Raw genomic sequence first — 21894 nt, 5'->3', positions numbered from 1 at the left:
CCTGCTTTGGGGGAGAAAGCGGAAGCTGTGCGCGGCGCTTCCGCTCCCCCAAACAGGAAGTTCGGCGGGCCGTTTGGTCCGAAGATAGCAGGAGAACGGGTGGCAGCAGGAGAGGCAGCTGATCTTCCTGCATTGGGGGGAGGAAGCGGAAGCTGCGCGCGGCGCTTCCGCTCCCCCCCCCCCCTGCCCCGAACAGGAAGACCGGTTGGCCATACGGCCGCAGCAGCGCTTCCCCATGTGTGCCGTGATGGTGCGCGAGGCGTGGGTTCTCTTGTTCGCTGTCGCGGGGATGGGATCCCGCGACAGCCTTGCAGTTCCGGTGCCAGTTGGGTGGGCCTGGGTCTAAGTTGGGTGGGCATCTGCCCACCCAGGCCCACCCGTGGCTACGCCACTGCTTCCCCGCGCATCACTTCCTGTTCCGGGTCAGGGGGGTGGGCGGGAAGAAGAAAAGGGCAGCCGCGGATGCAACAGCTTTTTTTTTGCACCGCGGGGCAGGGGCGGGCTGCCGGCAGCGGCTCTTTTATTTTTATCGGGGGGGCGGCGGCTTAATGCAGCTCTTTTATTTTTACCGGGGCAGGCTACGGCTCTCTTAATTTTACTGGGGCAGTGCCGCCCCCGGAAAGCTGGCGCCCTAGGCGACCGCCTGGTTCGCCTAGTGCTTCCGCCGGCCCTGGGCACCGCTACTCTCAAGGATGGAAGCGCTCCTAGCCGCTTTTCCTCCGATGGATCCAGGGACACCGATGGTTCCGGTGCCCTCTCCAATTCCTCTGTCATCGGGAGGAGAAACACTGTTCCATCTTCCTCCATCGGGAGTCCTGCCAATGCCTCAACCATCGATGTCACCGATTCCGTTGCCATCGGTGCCGCCGATCCGTCCATCGATGCCCTCGGTGCCTTCATCGATGCCTTCGGAGCCTAGACCGGGACCTTAGGGGGGATACCTTTGTTCCGTCCCTCTAAAGTTCCTGGAGGGGCTGGTGATGAACCTTATGATCCACGGACTGACGATTCATCACAGAATACCGATGATTTACCATCACCACCCTCTCCTACCGAAAGCAGGAAACGTTCTCCTCCAGAGGACTTGTCCTTCATTTATTTTCTGAAGGAAATGTCTGAGTTAGTTCCCTTCCAACTGCAGACTGAACAGGACGATAGACACCAGATGATGGAGCTTCTACAATTTCTGGAGGCTCCTAAAGAAATCACCTCTATCCCTATCCATCAAGTTCTTCTGGATCTTCTGAAGAAGAATTGGGAACACCCTGGTTTGGAGGCACCAGTCAACCGGAAAGCAGATACCACATATTTGGTCTAGTCAGCTCCAGGGTTCCAAAAACCTCAATTGGATCACCAGTCCGTGGTTGTTGAGTCTGCCCAAAAGAAGACCCGTCACTCAAAACCTCATTCTTCCTTCCCTCCAGGCAAAGAGCAGAAATTCCTGGATGCCATTGGTCGGCGTGTCTTCCAGGGATCAATGCTTATCTCTCGGATTGCCTCTTATCAACTTTATATGACGCAGTACAACAGGATCCTATTCAAGCAAATACAGGACTTTGTGGAGTCCCTGCCTCAGCAATTCCAGGAACAACTACAAGCCCTGGTTTACAAAGGATTTGAAACAGGAAAACATGATATAAGGTCATCTTATGACATTTTTGACACCGCTTCCAGGGTATCTGCAGCTGCTATTTCTGCAAGAAGATGGGTCTGGCTTAAGTCTTCGGACCTACATCCCTGAAGTCCAGGACAGATTGTCTGATTTGCCTTGCATTGGGCACAATCTGTTTGGTGAACAGATCCAAAAAACAGTGGCACAGCTCAAGGATCATCATGAGACACTTCGCCAACTCTCTCTGTTGCCTTCTGAATATCCGGCCAAGCAAGCATTCAGAAAGGACTCCAAAAAGTCGTTCAACCGTCAAAAGAAGTCCTATCCACCACCATCTAGAGGTCGCTCCACTAAGCCTTTCCAGAAGGCCCAGTCCCGACAACCTCGTAAGCCAAAACCACAGGCAGCTCCTCAGCCGGGCCCTGCATCTGGTTTTTGACTCTTTCATAGAGAGCTGCAGCCAGCTTCCACTACCGCATGTGCTAGTGGGAGGTCGATTATGCCATTTCAACAACATATGGCACACAATCACCTCAGACTAGTGGGTGCTTGCCATAATCTCTCAAGTTTATCACCTGAACTTTCGCTCCATCCCACCGGATTCCCCACCTCGGCTGACGTGGGGACCATCAGACCACTCACTACTCCTGGATCAAGAAGTCTCCCTCCTCCTTCGTTCCAGAGCAATCGAACCAGTGCCCTACTCCCAACAGGGCCTCGCGTTCTATTCCCGGTACTTTCTAATCCCCCAAAAGTCAGGCGGCGTTCGTCCAATTCTGGACCTGCGTGCCCTCAACAAAGTACCTCCAACGAGAAAAGTTCAAGATGGTAACCTTGGGTTTCCTCCTTCCTCTTTTGCAAAGGGAAGACTGGCTCTGCTCTCTAGACCTCCAGGACGCTTACACACACATTGCGATAACTCCGTCTCATCGCAGATTTCTGAGATTCCTGGTAGGCCCAAAACACTATCAATACCGAGTGCTCCCATTCGGCCTGGCTTCTGCACCACGGGTTTTCACCAAGTGTCTCGTAGTAGTGGCAGCCTTCCTCAGGACCCAAGATGTTCACGTCTACCCCTATCTTGATTGGTTGATCAGGGCTCCCACTCAGCAAGCTGCTCTGATGTCCCTATGTCTTACCTTACACACTCTGATCTCTCTAGGATTTCTCATCAATTGCACAAAATCCTGCTTAGTCCCATCTCAAACTTTGTTATTCATAGGGGCAGACTTGGACACCTTCAAAGCAAAGGCATTTTTGCCTTGAGAACAAGCTCTCACTCTCACTTCTCTCGCACACCAGCTACAGTTTCGACAACGCTCAACTGCACGCCATTTCCTTAACTTACTGGGGCACATGGCGTCCTAAGTGCATGTTACCCCAATGGCCCGCTTGGCCATGAGAGTCATGCAGTGGACTCTAAAGTCACAATGGACTCAATCCACTCAACCACTATCAACCATTGTCCACATCACCAACCCACATTGTCATTCTCTAGCTTGGTGGAAAGATCAGTCCAATCTCCTCCAAGGCCTACCTTTCCAGACTCCAGATCCTCAAATAACCCTTACCACCGATGCTTCCAACCTCGGCTGGGGAGCACATGTTGCCAATTTGCAAACTCAAGGTACCTGGTCTCCAGAGGAAGCCAGGCACCAAATAAATTTCCTGGAACTCCGAGCAATCAGGTATGCTCTGAGTTTTTCAGGATTGTCTTTCCAACCAGATCATCCTGATTCAGACAACCAGGTGGCCATGTGGTACATCAACAAACAAGGGGGAGCAGGCTCCTACCTCCTTTGATAGGAAGCTGCACGGATATGGGCGGAGGCCCTTTCCCATTCGATGTACCTCAGGGCCACCTACTTGCCGGGAATAGACAATGTTTTGGCAGACAAGCTGAGTTGCACCTTTCCAACCTCACGAGTGGTCTCTTGACCCCACAGTAGCGAAGTCCATATTCCAGCATTGGGGTTACCCTCACATAGATCTCTTTGCGTCACCTCAAAACCGCAAAGTAGAGAACTTTTGCTCTCTCACTCGCAGCCAACACTCACTACCAAGAGATGCGTTCTCCCTCTCATGGGCAACTGGTCTCTCAAAGACTCTTGTGAAGTTACGTCAGGACAAGGGAAGCATGATCCTTATAGCCCCTCACTGACTACGTCAAGTGTGGTTTCTGATTCTTCAGGACCTCTCCATTCGCAGGCACATTCCCCTGGGGAAGGACCCGCTTCTGATCACTCAAAACGATGAGAGCCTACGCCACCCCAATCTTCAGGCCTTGTCCATGACTGCCTGGATGTTGAAAGGTTAATTCTTCAGCCACTTAACCTTTCGGAGCCAGTGTCCTATGTCCTGATTGCTTCTCGAAAGCCTTCCACGAGAAAATCTTATTTTTACAAATGGAACAGGTTTAAGTCATGGTGTTCTTCACTGTCCCTTGATCCTTTCACTTGTTCCACCACGAAGTTTCTAGACTATCTCTGGCACTTGTCAGAATCAGGTCTAAAAACTTCTTCCATCAGGATGCATGTCAGTGCGGTAGCTGCCTTCCATAAAGGTGTTGGGGATGTTCCCATTTCAGTACAACCCCTTTGTAACACGTTTTCTGATGGGCTTGCTCCACCTCAAACCTCCACTGCGCTCTCCGGCCCCTTCTTGGGACCTCAACCTGGTTTTGGGTCGGCTAATGAAACCATCCCGAGCCTCTCCAATCTTGTGATCTTCGCTATCTCACATGGAAAGTGATTTTTCTTTTGGCAATCAAATCCGCTCGCAGAGTTAGTGAGTTACAGGCCTTAGTCACCTATCCACCTTATACTAAACTTCTGCATGAGTAGGGTAGTACTCCACACTCCCCCTAAGTTTTTGCTTAAGGTAGTATCGGAGTTTCATATTAATCAATCCATTATACTACCCACCTTTTTTCCCAGGTCCCATTCCAATCCAGGATAACAGGCTCTGCATACCCTTGACTATAAACGGGCTCTAGCATTTTATCTAGACCGTACAGCTACCCACAGAAAATCCACCCAACTGTTTGTTTCTTTCCATCTCATCAGATTGGGTCAACCCGTGGGTAAGCAGACTCTCTCCTCCTGGTTAGCGAACTGGATATCCTTTTGCTATCAGCAAGCAGGCATTCCACTTCAAGACCGTGTTAAAGCATACTCTGTCAGGGCCATGGCAACTTCAGTAGCGCACCTGCGCTTGGTACCACTTCCTGATATTTGTAGGGCTGCTACCTGGAGTTCTCTCCATACCTTTGCAACCCATTATTGTTTAGACAAGGCTGGAAGACAAGATTCCATCTTCGGCCAGTCTGTCTTGCGCAACCTATTTGCAACTTGATGTACCAACACCCTTCCGCCTGCCCGTTAGGGTTCAGGATGCCCTCTATCAAATTCCGCCCCAGTCCTTGTGCCTATTGCACATCTTGGGTACATTTGGTGCATTTCTCGGACATCCTCAGCTCGGTACTCACCCATATGTGAGGACTACCATCCTGCTTGTCCTGTGAGAAAGCAGAAGTTGCTTACCTGTAACAGGTGTTCTCACAGGACAGCAGGATGTTAGTCCTCAAGAAACCTGCCCGCCTCCCTGCGGTGTTGGGTTCGTTACGTTTTCTTATTTTATTTTTTGGCACTTACTATAGCTTTTAAACAAGACTGAAAGGGGACCCCTGCTGGTTGCAGGGTTAGTGCCATCCTGGGCATGCCCAGTAAGTGCCAATCAAAGTTCTAGAAACTTTTGACAAAAGTGTTCCGTGATTGGACTCCATCCTGTGATGTCACCCATATGTGAGGACTAACATCCTGCTGTCCTGTGAGAACACCTGTTACAGGTAAGCAACTTCTGCTTTCTGTTATGTTTATGTATATTTTAATGTCAGCCAAACTTCCTTGCATTTTTAATTAGTTCTTGTTGTCATGCGATTCTGTGTTGTATTTGATTGGATGGTTCAAATCATGTGAGCTTTTTCATACCTTCTTTTATGTTGAGTCTCAGTGGGATCCCTGTTAAGAACATAAGAACATAAGAAAATGCCATACTGGGTCAGACCAAGGGTCCATCAAGCCCAGCATCCTGTTTCCAACAGTGGCCAATCCAGGCCATAAGAACCTGGCAAGTACCCAAAAACTAAGTCTATTCCATGTTACCATTGCTAATGGCAGTGGCTATTCTCTAAGTGAACTTAATAGCAAGTAATGGGCTTCTCCTCCAAGAACTTATCCAATCCTTTTTTAAACACAGCTATACTAACTGCACTAACCACATCCTCTGGCAACAAATTCCAGAGTTTAATTGTGCGTTGAGTAAAAAAGAACTTTCTCCGATTAGTTTTAAATGTGCCCCATGCTAACTTCATGGAGTGCCCCCTAGTCTTTCTATTATCCGAAAGAGTAAATAACCGATTCACATCTACCCGTTCTAGACCTCTCATAATTTTAAACATCTCTATCATATCCCCCCTCAGCCGTCTCTTCTCCAAGCTGAAAAGTCGTAACCTCTTTAGTCTTTCCTCATAGGGGAGCTGTTCCATTCCCCTTATCGTTTTGGTAGCCCTTCTCTGTACCTTCTCCATCGCAATTTATATCTTTTTTTTTTTGAGATGCAGCGACCAGAATTGTACAATTGTTCATAGAAGTAACTTTGAAAAGCATGTTAAAATCCTTGCTCTTATATTGTGATCTTAAAGAAGTACACTGTATTCTTGGAGGTATGGAATATTGGTCCTTTGGTTTTGTAGGTATATATAGGCTGGTTTTATTTGGTCCTAAGAATTTGTATGTGTATATTGTATATTTTCACAGGTTTGTCCCTCCCAATGCAGTTTGCTAGTAAAACACAGATTGTGTCAAAAGACTTAACACTATTTTTACCATAACATTGGATAAGTTGATCTTTTGGGAAGTATTAAAGGAACTGTTTTTTATTGAATTAGTGCCTTTTTTGGGACGTTTACTTTTTTGAATTTGCTGGCTGGTGTTTTCTATTTATGTGAAGTTTTCATATTTTACACATTTGTTTTGGTTATTTTATAATCTTCATTAGTTGCTAGGGAAGTTCAATTGAGCTTTTGCTCCTGTGAAGCATTGACAGAATGCTGCTCGTCAGTTCACTGTGTTCTTTAGATCATGATGCCGTCATAAATCACCTGAATGTTTTATTATGCAAGTGAGACTTTATCACCCATGTCTGTTTATATGGTCTATTAAATGACGCTAGGGAATATGCTTGCAAGTATATTGGATCTACAGCTATTGAATATTTGTTTATAGCAACATAAGAACAGACCATACTGGGTCCGACCAAGGGTCCATCAAGCCCAGCATCCTGTCTCCAACAGTGGCCAGTCCAGGCCATAAGAACCTGGCAATTACCCAAAAACTAAGTCTATCCCTTGTTACTGTTGCTAGTAATAGCAGTGGCTATTTTCTAAGTAAACTGTTGCCTAGATCTCTTTCTTGGGTGGTAGCTCCTAATATGGAACCTAACATTGTGTAACTATAGCATGGGTTATTTTTCCCTATATGCATCACCTTGCACTTATCCACATTAAATTTCATCTGCCATTTGGATGCCCAATTTTCCAGTCTCACAAAGTCTTTCTGCAATTTATCACAATCCACTTGTTGTTTAACTGCTATGAATAATTTTGTATCATCTGCAAATTTGATTACCTCACTCATTGTATTCCTTTCCAGATCATTTATAAATATATTGAAAAGCACGGGTCCCAGTACAGATCCCTGAGATACTCCACTGCCCATTCCCCTCCACTGAAAAAATTGTCAATTTAATCCTACATCTGTTTCCTGTCTTTTAGCCAGTTTGTAATCCACGACAGGACATTGCCACCTATCCCATGACTTTTTACTTTTCCTAGAAGCCTCTCATGAGGAACTTTGTCAAATGCCTTCTGAAAATCCAAATACACTACATCTACTGGTTCACCTTTATCTGCATGTTTATTAACCCCTTCAAAAAACTGAAGCAGATTTGTGAGGCAAGATTAGCCTTGGGTAAAGCCATGCTGACTTTGTTCCATTAAACCATTTAGAACACTTTCCACTATTTTTCCTGGCACTGAAGTCAGGGTAACTGGTCTGTAGTTTCCCAGATCGCCCCTAGAGCACTTTTTAAATATTGAGATTACATTAACCACCCTTCAGTCCTCAGGTATAATGGATGATTTTAATGATAGGTTACAAATTTTTACTAATAGATCTGAAATTTCATTTTTTAGTTCCTTCAGAACCCTGGGGTGTATACCATCCGGTCCAGGTGATTTACTACTCTTCAGTTTGTCAGTCAGGCCACATCTTCTAGGTTCAACGTGGTTTGGTTCAGTCCATCTGAATCATTACTGTCAAAGCCCTGGGTGCATCTGAATCATTATTGTCAGCCTGGGTGCAGCATCGTCTGGTGCCCTGGATGTGATCCATTGTTGGTAAGCGTGGGCACAGTGGACTTGGTCAGTTGCCACATGAATGACCTCATGGGCATTGTCAGTCACCATGGACTTTGCTGCTGTCGTTCCATGAGGGAAACAGCAGTGAGCTATTTCCTGACACAGTTTCAAGGGCTGTGTCTAGCCTCTTGAAGTGTTATCAGGTCCTGGAGGGAATGACGCCATAGAACGCCACCCACCACCATGCCATATCCAGATCCCCAGTAGTACTGGGGACGCTATCATCACATTGTTCCTATGCACTCCTTTGGGAACACAGCATGCGCAGTTGGGTATGGCAAGTCATCTACTCCAAGCACCTCGGAAGATGGCAGGAAGCATTCTACCTGTCTGTGCAGTTCTCAGCCAAGCCAGAGTTCTGCCATTGTCATGTCATGGTCTTGGTCTCAGTCTCCTCATCAGTTCTGCATTGCAAAGTGCTGGGGAGCACTGGTGGGGAAGGCATCATCACTGTTGTTTGCCTTTTGACAGTGCGTTGCCACCTACTCCAGCAAGTGGATACCACTGTATCAGTACTGATCAACATGTTTTTACAGCAGAGGGCTTTTTTTTTTCCAGTTTCCCTCTGCTGTATAGGTGTATCTGTGTGTGTGTTTCCCTTTTGGCGAGCACAACAAATTGTGCGCCACAGGACTGACCTAGGACTGCATTCCTGATCGAACCCTTAGGGCAGTAGACACCCGGAGGATAATTTCGGGGGTATTCTTATCCCTCGGAAAAGGAATATCTTTCGCCCCCCCCCCCCCCCCTGTGCCACAAACTCATTTTGTGGGGAAGCATCTGAGGTTCCATCTCTAGCATGTTTATCACTGAGCCAGAGCCTTGATTCTTTGAATCTGTGCATCTCCTGGAAGGCCAGGGCTGGGGAACAGCAGTGGCAGTTGTTGGACCGTTTTTGCTGGGGCTCCTCCATTGATTACTGTGACCTAACCCATCTGAGAATAGAAACCTGTGGTGGATTGATCAGCAATCAGTGGTTATAACTCAACTCTCAACGGGAGAGTTGAAAGGTTTTTGGGATCAGGAGGCCCTGCTTCCCATTACTCCTCTCCCTTCAAGAAGGGGAAATTTGACTTGGTTCCAGGGTAACCCTTATGGGTTTCTCTCTGGATGCCCGATTGTTCACCCCCACAAGGGGGTGTCCAGTGTTCTTCATTCCTGGGAAAGGGATGTCACTACTTCTGACTGGCGGTTGCTCTCTGTTCCTCTTGAGCGCCGAGAGTTGGCTAGGCGATGGTGCTTTTCTTAGGTTGTTTTAAGGCACAGCAGATCTGTTTCATGAGGGAGCCTTTCCAGAAAAGTTCCCAGGTAAATCTTAAGGGTTTCTCCTATCTGGGAGTCATATTGATACCTGCTGAGCTCAATGAGCCATTTTGGCCAGTCATTCTCACCTGCGGAATCCTACCTCAGTGAAGAGGATTCTAGTCCATCTAATTGGCAAGTATGCCTTTCAACCTATCCCCATATCAATGGCTGAGGGAGTTGGGGGACAAGGCACCCTGCAACAGAGGTACTGCTGTTTGCTGTGGCTTGCAAACTATACTTCCCCATGTTAGAGAGAACCCTGTCTGCAGACGGGAGAGTCCTGGTTCATGCAATTTAAGCAGGTCCCCCGACACGGACTCGTGTTTCGCCAAACCCAGCTGCGTCGGGAGGGACAGGCAATTAGAAACAGGTGTTCTTCAACCATAACATAAAGAAAAATAAATAAAATAGTAAAGGGGACCATTATAAAAAGGATCCAGTAGCAACCAACATTCTAATAACATTTTTAAGCACACGTACCATTTAGTCACTGTGCATACATTTTCGCTGGGTTTGGCGAAACACGGGACCCCGCTTAAATTCTGTACCTGTCTAAGCAATGGAGTAGCCGATGTAAAAATAAAAAGAAATCTTTGGTGAAAAGAATCTGAAGTCGAGGGGACTTAATGAATTACCTGCATTTCCCTCTGCTGGTGTGGTCTTAAGAGAGTGAAAAACAGGTATCAAATAATCATGGACTAACATCCCATTGTCCTCGGAGAACACCTGTTGGGTTTTTTTTGGTTTTTTTTTAAGTGCAATTAAAAAGTTCATAGCAGGAAAAAATATCCGTAAATATCTGAAAAGTCTCGGTAAATCCTAGTTGAAAAAGAACTCAAGTCAAGTACAGTTTGCTGAGTTTAAACAAAAATATGATACTTAGCTTCTTGAGCCAAAGTGTGCACTTGTTCCAACATTGTCCCATGAAGGTATTCCATTCTTTCTCATCATTCCTGCACATCAGCGTGGTCGAAGCCAAAAGGACACATTGCACATATATTCAAGCCTTTACGACATCGGCAATGGAAAAGCCCAACTCTGTCAGTTTCTCAGCGGTGTTTGCCTGCTTTAAGGGCCACTTCCTGTGCTTTTTATCAGGCCATAGCCTCATAGATCAGGTTCACTGGTACATGATTATTTTGATACCTGTTTTTCTCTGCTTGAGTGTTGATATATGGATTTGTATGACACCAGTTTTTGTCTTGATTGAGATACTAGCCTTGAAAAATTAACTTATAGACTAAGCCGTAAGTTTTAGAGAAAAAGTAATTTTCTCTCTTTGATAGTGTGTAGCACACTCCCCCCCTGGTACTACTGTATCCTTAATACTCAATCTTAGCCACTACCCAAGCTGCTTAACTGGGGAATTGTCACAAAGGGGCTATGTTCCAATGTTAAGAACATACTGGGTCAGAACAAGGGTCCATCAAGCCCAGCATCCTGTTTCCAACAGTGGCCAATCCAGGCTTACAAGTACCTGGCAATTACCCAAACACCAAGTAGATCCCATGTTACCATTGCTAGTAATAGTGGCTATTTTCTAAGACAACTTGATTAATAGCAGTTAATGGACTTCTCCTCGAAGAACTTATTCAAACCTTTTCTTAAACCCAGCTACACTAACTGCACTAACCACATCCTCTGGCAACAAATTCTAGAGCTTAATTCTGCGTTGAGTGAAAAAGAATTTTTTTTCCAATTAGTTTTAAATGTGCTACTTGCTAACTTTATGGAGTGCCCCCTAGTCCTTAGTCTTTCCTCGTAGGGGAGCTCCATCCCCTTTATCATTTTGGTCGCCCTTCTCTGTACCTTCTCCATCGCAACTATATCTTTTTTGAGATGCAGCGACCAGAATTGTACACAGTATTCAAGGTGCGGTATCGCCATGGAGCGATACAGAAGCATTGACATTTTCCATTTTATTCACCATTCCCTCCCTAATAATTCCTAACATTGTTTGCTTTTTTGACTCCTGCAGCACACTGAGCAGACAATTTCAATATATTATCTACTATGACGCCTAGATCTCTCTTTCCTGGGTGGTAGCTCTAATATGGAACCTAACATCGTGTAACTACAACATGGATTATTTTTCCCTGTATGCATCACTTTGTACTTGTCCACATTAAATTTCATCTGCCATTTGGATGCCTGGTCTTCCAGTCTCGCAAGGTCCTCCTGCAATTTATCACAGTCCGCTTGTGATTTAACTACTCTGAATAATTTTGTATCCTCTACAAATTTGATTACCTCACTTGTTGTATTCCTTTCAAGATCATTTATAAGTATAATGAAAAGCACTGGTCCAAGTACAGATCCCCGAGGCACTCCACTGTTTACCCTTTTCCACTGAGAAAATTGATTATTTAATCCTACTTTGTTTCCTGTCTTTTAACCAGTTTGTAGTCCACGAAAGTACATCACCTCCTATCCCATGACTACTTAGTTTTCTTAGAAGGCTCTCATGAGGAACTTTGTCAAACACCTTCTGACAATCCAAATATACCACATCTATTGTTATGTTACGTTTTAATTTTAAAATATGTTGTCTTTCTATTCTGTTATACAAAAGGTCCCTGCTTGAGGACACTAAAAAGCAAAAGCCACAGATTGATTATAGATATACAACTTTGCACCCTTTTTCCACCATCTTAGACCAACTATGTGCTTTGTGGCATATGGAGCATCTTAGAAAAATAATTAAAGGGGCTTGCTATTTAGTGTCATTAATGGCCTATATAGGGCTGGCCCATTAGCTGAAGATTTGATGATGTGAGCATCTCGCTGGTAATACAAAAATACCATTCTGGACGATATGCTTTGGGACTGTTGATGTAGCTTCTTATTGTTCTTCATCCTGCTGTTAGGATTTCATAGTAAAGACATGGTTTATTATTGCTGCTTTTCTGGATAACTTTCTCCATTGTTTTTTCACATTTAGCTGTGGACTGTGAATATTTTTTGATATATTTGATTCTTAAATTCAGAATATAGTCTGGGAGCCTAACATAAGGACACCATTTTATTTTGCAGAGTAACAGGATAGCCAGAGACAGCGAATTAAGAGAAAGTGATAAGGAGCAGCTTCGTGCTGTCTGTAACAGAGACCCACTCTCTGAAATCACTGAGCAAGAGAAGGACTTCCTGTGGAGCAACAGGTATTTGAACATCTCCTTCAGAACTGCACGCCCCCAAATAAGAACATAAGAACATAAGAAATTGCCATGCTGGGTCAGACCAAGGGTCCATCAAGCCCAGCATCCTGTTTCCAACAGAGGCCAAAACCAGGCCACAAGAACCTGGCAATTACCCAAACACTAAGAAGATCCCATGCTACTGATGCAATCAATAGCAGTGGCTATTCCCTTGAAGATGCAAAACATTTAGCAGAAGTGGAAAAAGAATTGGGAAAGCCCATTATTTTTGGGACTTAACTTAGATTTAAAGCTTTAAAAAAAGGGCTACCAAGTGCAGACATCTTTTCAGTGGTAGAATACAGAAGGTTAGTTGGAAAGGCATAAGAACATAAGAAAATGCCATACTGGGTCAGACCAAGGGTCCATCAAGCCCAGCATCCTGTTTCCAGAGGAACTGGTCAGAAGAGAAATTAAATTTGCTGGTCATGTACCCGAAAGTTCTGGTGGAAAACTAACTAAGGGAATCATTTTCAAAAGCCGACTTGGTGAGGTCTTCGCTGGCAGCGATAAGGTTAGTAACCTTATCGTCGCCAGTAGCGCACCGAATAGCATCACCTTTCACGGTGGTGCTGTTTGGTACGAAAGCTGGCAGCGAAGACACCGCGGTGGTGCGAAGGCTGCCGGCTTTCTCAAGCCTGCCCCCCCCCCCCCCCCCCCCGACCCCTGTTTTCGCAGGATTCATCATTCTGCAATAGACTGATGATTCCAGGCCTAAGTTAGTACTGGAGGGCATGAGAGAGAAGAAAGCAGAGAGAGCTCTTGGATGATGTAATTAAAATAATGGTCTACGTCTGGCAACATAGGCAAAACAAAGAAGAATGCTGCACGCGGAAAGAACTGGCAAACCATAGCAGCCAACTTTCATATCAAACATGGTACTTAATAATGATAGGCTTAAAATGACTTCCTTTTTATCTTCTGTTATGACTGAGCTGGACTTGATTAACACACACTGTAAATTGTGGTAGATGTATCCAATTTTTTTCTGCTTCAGTGCTAAAACTAATTCAGATTTAACAATGAGAATATATCCAGTATTTCCAATGCATAAAAGTGCCAGAGCAAAATGGGAACAAATTTGGTACTAGATCAAAAGTCTGATGCATTTATCCTATTGTTTTCTGATTTGTATCGGTTAAATGCACAGGTATTGGCCAAAAATTGTTAGTTGGCTTTCTAAATAAAGCAAAATGCATTTAAAGCTGAACTCTTGTACAAACTGAACTGCAAAGGATACACTCAACAAAAAAGATTAGGAAAAAGATGAACCCAAAGCCAAGGTAAATAAAGCAGACAGGAACAGGCATCAGACACATTGACTTGAGAGAACTAATATGGTAGGAAACTGTTAGTAATAATCACTATTTTTTGTATTACTGTTTTCATAATTGAAATATCATTACAGCTCTTGTGAAGAGCAAAATAGAAATCTATTTAGAAAATATGGATGATTTTAATTTTAATTTTTCTCTGTTTACCATGTGTTTATTTGTCATACATGCGAATATTGTATTGTATATTTATTATAACAAATGGTGTTTCTCACTTCTTTATTTCCAAGTTAAACCATATTGGGTTATTTATCATCCTAGAGCTGAATGTGTGCATATGGGTATACAAACATGGCTATGCACAAACACAATTTGTTATGGAGCTGGTCTATAATATATTCCTGGAATTGGCCAATCTGTCACTATGTTGATTGGGGGGGGGGGGCGGGCACAGGATTCAGATTTTTATTTGCTGAGCTGATTGTTAAAATATGTTGACATGTTATTGTATTCAGTTAAATAGTTACAGACCTGATAGTGCAGTCTTCTGAACTGTTTGGGTTGTGTGTAAAGACAAGTGAACCCTTTTTCTTACAGACACTATTGTTTAAACACCCCTGAAATTCTCCCAAAGCTGCTACTGGCTGTTAAATGGAACTCCAGAGATGAAGTAGCACAGGTATGAAATGCTCCTGTGGCATGATAAGCTCCATCAGTTGTATTTCCTGGGTATGTAAACTAAAGCTTAGTAGACGTCCAACTATTAGCTATCACCAGTTCTGTTTTCTCTAAGTATAATGTGGATGAGCAGAGACTAGAATGATTGTATCTTTAATATTCATGGTTAGTTCTCGTAATGAAGAACAAAACCACATAAGAGTATGTGCTAATGTGTTAGCATTCATGAGTACACAGTAAGTCAACTGATACCAAATTGCTTCCCAACTCAAAGGGAACAACAAATTATTAAACGTCAGCATAAGTTGTCCGAGTGGTGGTATGTTTCTGTAACAGGCTGAAAACAATTGTTGCTTCACACAGGTTATTAATTCACCTGTGTGAAGCAACTGACTGCTGTCTCGAATGCCGGTATATAAAAATCTGAAATAAATAAATAAATAAATAAAATAAATAAAAGAATATTAACATTTAAATATTGGTGGATGGGTGGAACAGCTTGTCAGTGGAGGTTGTATGGACAGGAAATAATAGCAGATTCCAAAGGTGCTCAAGACAGAAATAGAGTTTCTCACAGGACAAGCAGGATGATAGTCCTCACATATGGGTGACATCACAGGATGGAGCCCAATCATGGAACACTTTTGTCAAAGTTTCTAGAACTTTGACTGGCACCTACTGGGCATGCCCATGATGGCACTAACCCTGCATCCAGCAGGGGTCCCCCTTCAGTCTTCTTTTTTCCGCGCAGCAGTAGCCACGCGGGTTGAGCTCTTAGAGATTCTTGACAGGAATTTTCCTCACGGAATTACTTCAAACTTTAATACCCCATAAGGGTCCCCCTCTTGAATTTTTACTTCTGCGGTACTCAGGTAAGTTTTTACCCGATTCCGGTCGATTCCTGTCGAGTTTGGCCCTCACGGCCTACTGGCTGTCGACCACACCGCGGTTCAATTTTTTTCAAAGGCCATGGCGTCGGGGTTCCGTCAGTCCCCTGACTGTGTTCGCACCATGTCCATCACAGACCCCCATAAAGTCTGTGTAATGTGCCTAGGGTGTGAGCATGATGTCCTGACTTGCACCGAATGTGCCTTAATGACACCAAAAGGTCGCAAAGCCAGAATGGAGAAGATGGAACTTCTCTTTCGGTCTCAAACTCAGATGCCGTACATAGCTTCGACGTCCTCCGAACTGGCACCATCCACGTCGCGCAGGTTATCGGGCACTGGCCGGTGACCGTCCAGCATCGACAACTTCCCGGCCATCAATCTACCTCTGTTCCCCCTCAGGACCGAGGGATCGTAGAGAGAAGCATCGGTATTGGCACCGAAGGCCTCGGACCATCGAAGAAGGCAAATCATCGACATTGCCATCGTCCGAGCCACCATTGAAGAAACCCCGTCCAGAAAAGGCATCAATCCTTTTTGAGACCGGGTCACCGAGGCAACCCTCACCCGGACGGGGTAATGGGAGCCGCAACTCCGCCTTTAACAGTGGTCCCTTCGGCTACGCCTCTGCCTCCTTCTCCCCTTCCGGAACCAGGGCTGATTGCTCCAGGTCTCCGTGAAGAGCTGGACCGGATGGTTCAGGAGGCCATCGACAAGGCGCTGCAAAGATTCCAAGTTCCTCCGATGTCAAACCCAGTGCCGATTGCGGAACAGACTACTGATCCCGTTCTGGCAGCACTGGCACCGCTGCTCTCGAGAATGGAAGCGCTTATAGCCGTTTTTCCGCCGATGGATCATGGGATCACCGATGGTTCCGGCGTGCCCTCCACTTCCTCTGTCATCGGGAGGAGAAACACCGTTCCGTCTTCCTCCATCGGGAGTCCTACCAATGCCTCAACTATCAACATCATCGATACCATTGCTGCCATCGACGCCGATCTGTCCATCGATGCCCTCGATGCCTTCATCACTGCCTCTGGTAACTCCCTCTATGCCTTTGGAGCCTAGACCGGGACCTTCGAGAATACCTTCGTCCCGTCCCTCTCAGGTTTCTAGAGGGACCGGTGCAGATCCTTATGACACCTGGATCGACGATTCGTCCCCAGACACCAATGATTTACCATCACCACCCTCTCTTACTGAAAGCAGGAAGCGTTCTCCTCCAGAGGACTTGTCCTTCATCAGTTTTGTGAAGGAAATGTCTGAGTTGGTTCCCTTCCAACTACAGTCTGAGCAAGACGATAGACATCAGATGATGGAGCTGTTAGAATTTCTGGATGCTCCCAAATAAATCACCTCCATCCTTATCTATCAAGTTCTTTTGGATCTTCTCAAAAAGAATTGGGAACACCCTGGTTCGGTAGCACCCATCAACCGGAAAGCAGATACCACATATTTGGTCCAGTCAGTTCCAGGGTTCCAAAAATCTCAACTGGATCACCGATCCGTTGTTGTTGAATCTGCCAAAAGAAGGCACGACGTTCAAAGCCCCATTCTTCCTTCCCTCCAGGCAAGGAGCAGAAATTCCTGGATGCCATTGGTCGGCATGTCTTCCAGGGATCAATGCTGATCTCTTGGCTCGCCTCTTACCAACTTTATATGACCCAGTTCAATAGGGTCCTATACAAGCAAATACAGGACTTTGCAGAGTTCCTGCCTCAGCAATTCCAGGAACAGCTACAAACCCTGGTTCACAAAGGTTTTGAAGCGGGGACACATGAAATAAGGTCCTCTTATGACATCTTCGATACCGCTTCCAGGGTTTCAGCAGCCGCTATTTCTGCAAGAAGATGGGCCTGGTGTAAGTCTTTGGACTTAAACGTCTGGAAGACCAGGACAGAGTATCCGATCTGCCTTGCATTAGAGACATTCTGTTTGGTGAACAGATCCAACAGACAGTGGCGCAGCTCAAGGATCATCATGAGACTCTTCGCCAACTTTCTCTGATGCCTTCTGAATATCCGGGCAAACAACCATTCAGGAAGGACTCCAAAAAGTCCTTCTACCATCAAAAGAAGTCCTACCCACCACCGTCTAGAGGTCGCTTCACGAAGCCTTTCCAAAAGGCCCAGTCCCGACAACCTCGTAAGCAAAAACCACAAGCAGCTCCTCAACCGGGCCCTACTTCCGGTTTTTGACTCCTGCATAGAGAGCAGCAGCCAGCTTCCACTGCCACATGTACCAGTGGGAGGTCGATTGTGTCATTTCAACAAAATATGCACACAATCACCTTGGACCAGTGGGTCCTTGCCATAATCTCTCAAGGTTATCACCTGAACATTTTCTCCATCCCACCGGATTCCCCACCTCTGCTGAAGTGTGGAACATCAGACCATTCACTATTCCTGGACCAGGAAGTCTCCCTCCTTCTTCAATCCAGAGCAATCGAACCAGTGCCCTACTCCCAACAGGGCCTCGCGTTCTATTCCCGGTACTTTCTAATCCCCAAAAAGTCAGGCGGCGTTCGTCCAATTCTGGACCTGCGTACCCTCAACAAGTACCTCCAGCGAGAAAAGTTCAAGATGATAACCTTAGGTTCCCTCCTTCCTCTTCTGCAAAGAGGAGACTGGCTCTGCTCTCTAGACCTCCAGGACGCTTACACCCACATAGCCATCACTCCATCTCATCGCAGATTTCTGAGATTCCTGGTAGGCCCAAAGCACTATCAGTACCGAGTGCTCCCATTCAGCCTGGCGTCTGCACCACGAGTCTTTACCAAATGCTTCGTAGTAGTGGCAGCATACCTCAGGACCCAAGGTGTTCACGTCTACCCCTATCTCGACGATTGGTTAATCAGGGCTCCCACTCAGCAAGCTGCTCTGTCATTCCTACGTCTTAACTTACACACTCTGATCTCTCTAGGATTTCTCATCAATTACATGAAATCCTGCTTAGTCCCATCTCAAACTTTATCTTTCATAGGGGCAGACTTAGACACCTTCAAAGCAAAGGCATTTCTGCCTCAAAAGCGAGCTCTCACTCTCACTTCTCTCGCACACCAGCTACAGTCTCAACAATGCTCAACTGCATGCCATTTCCTCATCCTGCTGGGCACATGGCGTCCTCTGTGCATGTTACCCCAATGGCCCGCTTGGCCATGAGTCATGCAGTGGACTCTAAGGTCACAATGGACTCAATCTATTCAACCACTATCAACCATTGTCCATATCACCAACCCACTTCGTCAGTCTCTGGCTTGATGGAAAAATCAGACCAATCTCCTCCAAGGCCTACCTTTCCAGACTCAAAATCCTCAAATAATCCTTACCACCAATGCTTCCAACCTTGGCTGGGGAGCACATGTTGCCAATTGGCAAACTCAAGGGACTTGGTCTCCAGAGGAAGCCAAACACCAAATAAATTTCCTGGAGCTACGAGCAATCAGATATGGGTCTCAGGGTGTTTCAAGATCACCTTTCCAACCAGGTCATCCTGATCCAGACGGACAACCAGGTGGCCATGTGGTACATCAACAAAAGGGAGGGACAGGCTCCTACCTCCTGTGTCAGGAAGCGGCACAGATATGGGTGGAGGCCCTTTTCCACTCGATGTACCTCAGGGCCACCTACTTGCCGGGAGTGGACAATGTGTTGGCAGACAATCTGAATTGCACCTTTCAGCCGCACGAGTGGTCTCACAACCCCACAGTAGCGACCTCGATATTCCAAAGTTGGGGTTACCCTTACATAGATCTCTTTGCGTCACCTTAAAACCGCAAAGTAGAGAAGTTTTGTTTGCTCGCAGCCAACACTCACAACCAAGAGATGCGTTCTCCCCTCTCATGGGCTACCGGTCTCCTATATGCATTCCCTCCACTTCCTCTTCTATCGAAGACTCTCGTGAAGCTTCGTCAAGACAAGGGAACCATGATCCTGATAGCCCCTCACTGGCCACGCCAGGTGTGGTTTCCAATTCTTCAGGACCTCTCCATTTGCAGGCACATTCCCCTGAGGAAGGACCCACTTTTGATCACTCAGAACGACAGGTGCCTATGCCACCCCAATCTTCAGGCCTTGTCCCTGACTGCCTGGATGTTGAAAGGTTAATTCTTCAGCCTCTCAACCTTTCGGAGCCAGTTTCCCGTGTCCTGATTGCTTCACGGAAACCTTCCACGAGAAAATCTTATTTTTACAAATGGAACAGGTTTAAGTCATGGTGTTCCTCACTGTCCCTTGATCCTTTTACCTGTTCCACCACGACGTTTCTAGACAATCTCTGGCACTTATCAGAGTCCGGTCTAAAAACTTCTTCCATCAGGATGCATGTCAGCCACCTTCCATAAAGGTGTTGGAGATGTTCCCATTTCAGTACAACCCCTTGTAACATGCTTTTTGAAGGGCTTGCTCCACCTCAAACCTCCACTGCGCCCTCTGGCCCCTTCTTGGGACCTTAACATAGTTTGGGGTCGGCTCATGAGACCTCCATCCGAGCCTGTCCAATCCTGTGATCTTCGCTATCTCACATGGAAAGTGATTTTTCTTCTGGCAATCACATCCACTCGCAGAGTTAGTGAGTTACAGGCCCTAGTTACCTATCCACCTTACACTAAACTTCTGCACGACCGGGTAGTACTCCGCGCTCACCCTGAGTTTTTGCCTAAGGTAGTATCGGAGTTTCACATTAATCAATCCATTATACTACCCACCTTCTTTCCTAGGCCCCATTCTAATCCAGGAGAACAAGCTCTGCATACCCTTGATTGTAAATGGGCTCTAGCATTCTATCTAGACCGTACAACTGCCCACAGGAAAAGCACTCAGCTGTTTGTTTCTTTCCATTCTACCAGATTAGGTCAACCTGTGGGTAAGAAGACTCTCTCTTCCTGGTTAGTGGAATGCATATCCTTTTGCTATCAGCAAGCAGGCATTCCACTTCAAGGCAGTGTTAAAGCACACACTACCAGGGCCATGGCAACTTCAGTAGCGCACCTACGGTCGGTGCCGCTTCCTGATATTTGTAGGGCGGCTACCTGGAGTTCTCTCCATACCTTTATAGCCCATTATTGTTTGGACAAGGCTGGAAGACAAGATTCCATCTTCGGCCAGTCTGTCTTATGCAACCTTTTTGAACTTAATGTACCAACACCCTTCCGCCTGCCCGTTAGGGTTCAGGATGCCCTCTACCAAATTCTACCCCAGTTGTTGTGCTGGTTGCACGTCTTGGGTACATTTGGTGCATATCTCGGACATCCTCAGCTCGGCACTCACCCATATGTGAGGACTACCATCCTGCTTGTCCTGTGAGAAAGCAAATGTTGCTTACCTGTAACTGTTCTCACAGGATAGCAGGATGTTAGTCCTCAAGAAACCCGCCTGCCACCTCACGGTGTTGTGTTCGTTACGTTTTCTTATTTTATTTTTTGGCACTTACTATAGCTTTTAAACAAGACTGAAAGGGGACCCCTGCTGATTGCAGGGTTAGTGCCATCCTGGGCATGCCCAGTAAGTGCCAGTCAAAGTTCTAGAAACTTTGACAAAAGTATTCCATGATTGGACTCCATCCTGTGATGTCACCCATATGTGAGGACTAACATCCTGCTGTCCTGTGAGAACACCTGTTACAGGTAAGCAACATTAGCTATCCTTTATGTTAGGAAAGTGGAACCAAAGCTAAAATCATGTGGGTTTAAGAATTGCAATAGGTTTGTAATCCAATTTGTTTGTTTACTTGAAATGAACTTCTGCATAATATCCACTGACTTAATAAAAAAGACAGTAATGTAGAACTGTTTCCAGCAAAAGTCTAAAAGTATTATCTATTATGCTTTCACCGTGCCTTATTAAAAAACTCAAAGGTTTGTTCACATGTTAAATACAGTTTATGAAATACAATACATAAAACAATACAAAATTCCATTAATAAAATTCAAAACATGTAAACATAAAATGTTCATATTGAGCTAGTTAGTTAGGATATGCTGAAACAGATAATTAAGGTACATTAACTTCATACAGAGTATAATTAATACCATTTTAGTTTATCTTGGGAAATTTGGGACATCCTAGAAAATGTAATTGATAATTAAACATTTTTGCTGTACTGAATTCATTGGTTTCTGCTAAAACTCATGACCGTATTGGTCTTTCTTGCTGTCATAATCAGATGTACTGCCTGTTAAAGGACTGGCCTCCAATCAAGCCAGAGCAAGCCATGGAGCTGCTGGACTGTAACTACCCTGATCCCATGGTGCGCGCCTTTGCTGTGAAGTGTCTGGAAAAGTATTTAACAGATGACAAACTGTCTCAGTACCTAATCCAGTTAGTGCAGGTATGGTAGTATTCATGACACATCATTCAGGATAGGCTGGGGTTTGGGGTCTCTGGCACCCATATATGGAATCTCATTTGAGATGAGAAATTTTAATCATAATACTGTCATTTGAAGACATTTTGAAATTTAAGTTGTC

At 45.5% G+C, this 21894-nt stretch overlaps 1 protein-coding gene across 2 annotated transcripts in view; it reads left to right on the top strand.

The window, feature by feature from the left end:
• The window catches only part of PIK3CA (phosphatidylinositol-4,5-bisphosphate 3-kinase catalytic subunit alpha), a 191038-nt gene that overhangs the window by 99865 nt on the left and 69279 nt on the right, over positions 1–21894 (top strand). For both annotated transcript variants that reach the window (XR_003858598.1, XM_029615553.1), the window contains exons 10-12: positions 12429–12553; positions 14461–14542; positions 21591–21755. Coding sequence is in view for 1 of the 2 variants with exons in the window: in XM_029615553.1 (XP_029471413.1) it covers positions 12429–12553; positions 14461–14542; positions 21591–21755 (372 nt within the window). In the remaining variant the exon portion in view is untranslated. The remainder of the gene's footprint in view (positions 1–12428; positions 12554–14460; positions 14543–21590; positions 21756–21894) is intronic.

Source organism: Rhinatrema bivittatum, chromosome 9, assembly GCF_901001135.1.
Source record: "Rhinatrema bivittatum chromosome 9, aRhiBiv1.1, whole genome shotgun sequence".
Lineage (NCBI taxonomy): Eukaryota > Metazoa > Chordata > Amphibia > Gymnophiona > Rhinatrematidae > Rhinatrema > Rhinatrema bivittatum.
Note: the sequence above shows the minus strand (reverse complement) of the source record. Positions and strands in the feature narration are given on the sequence as shown.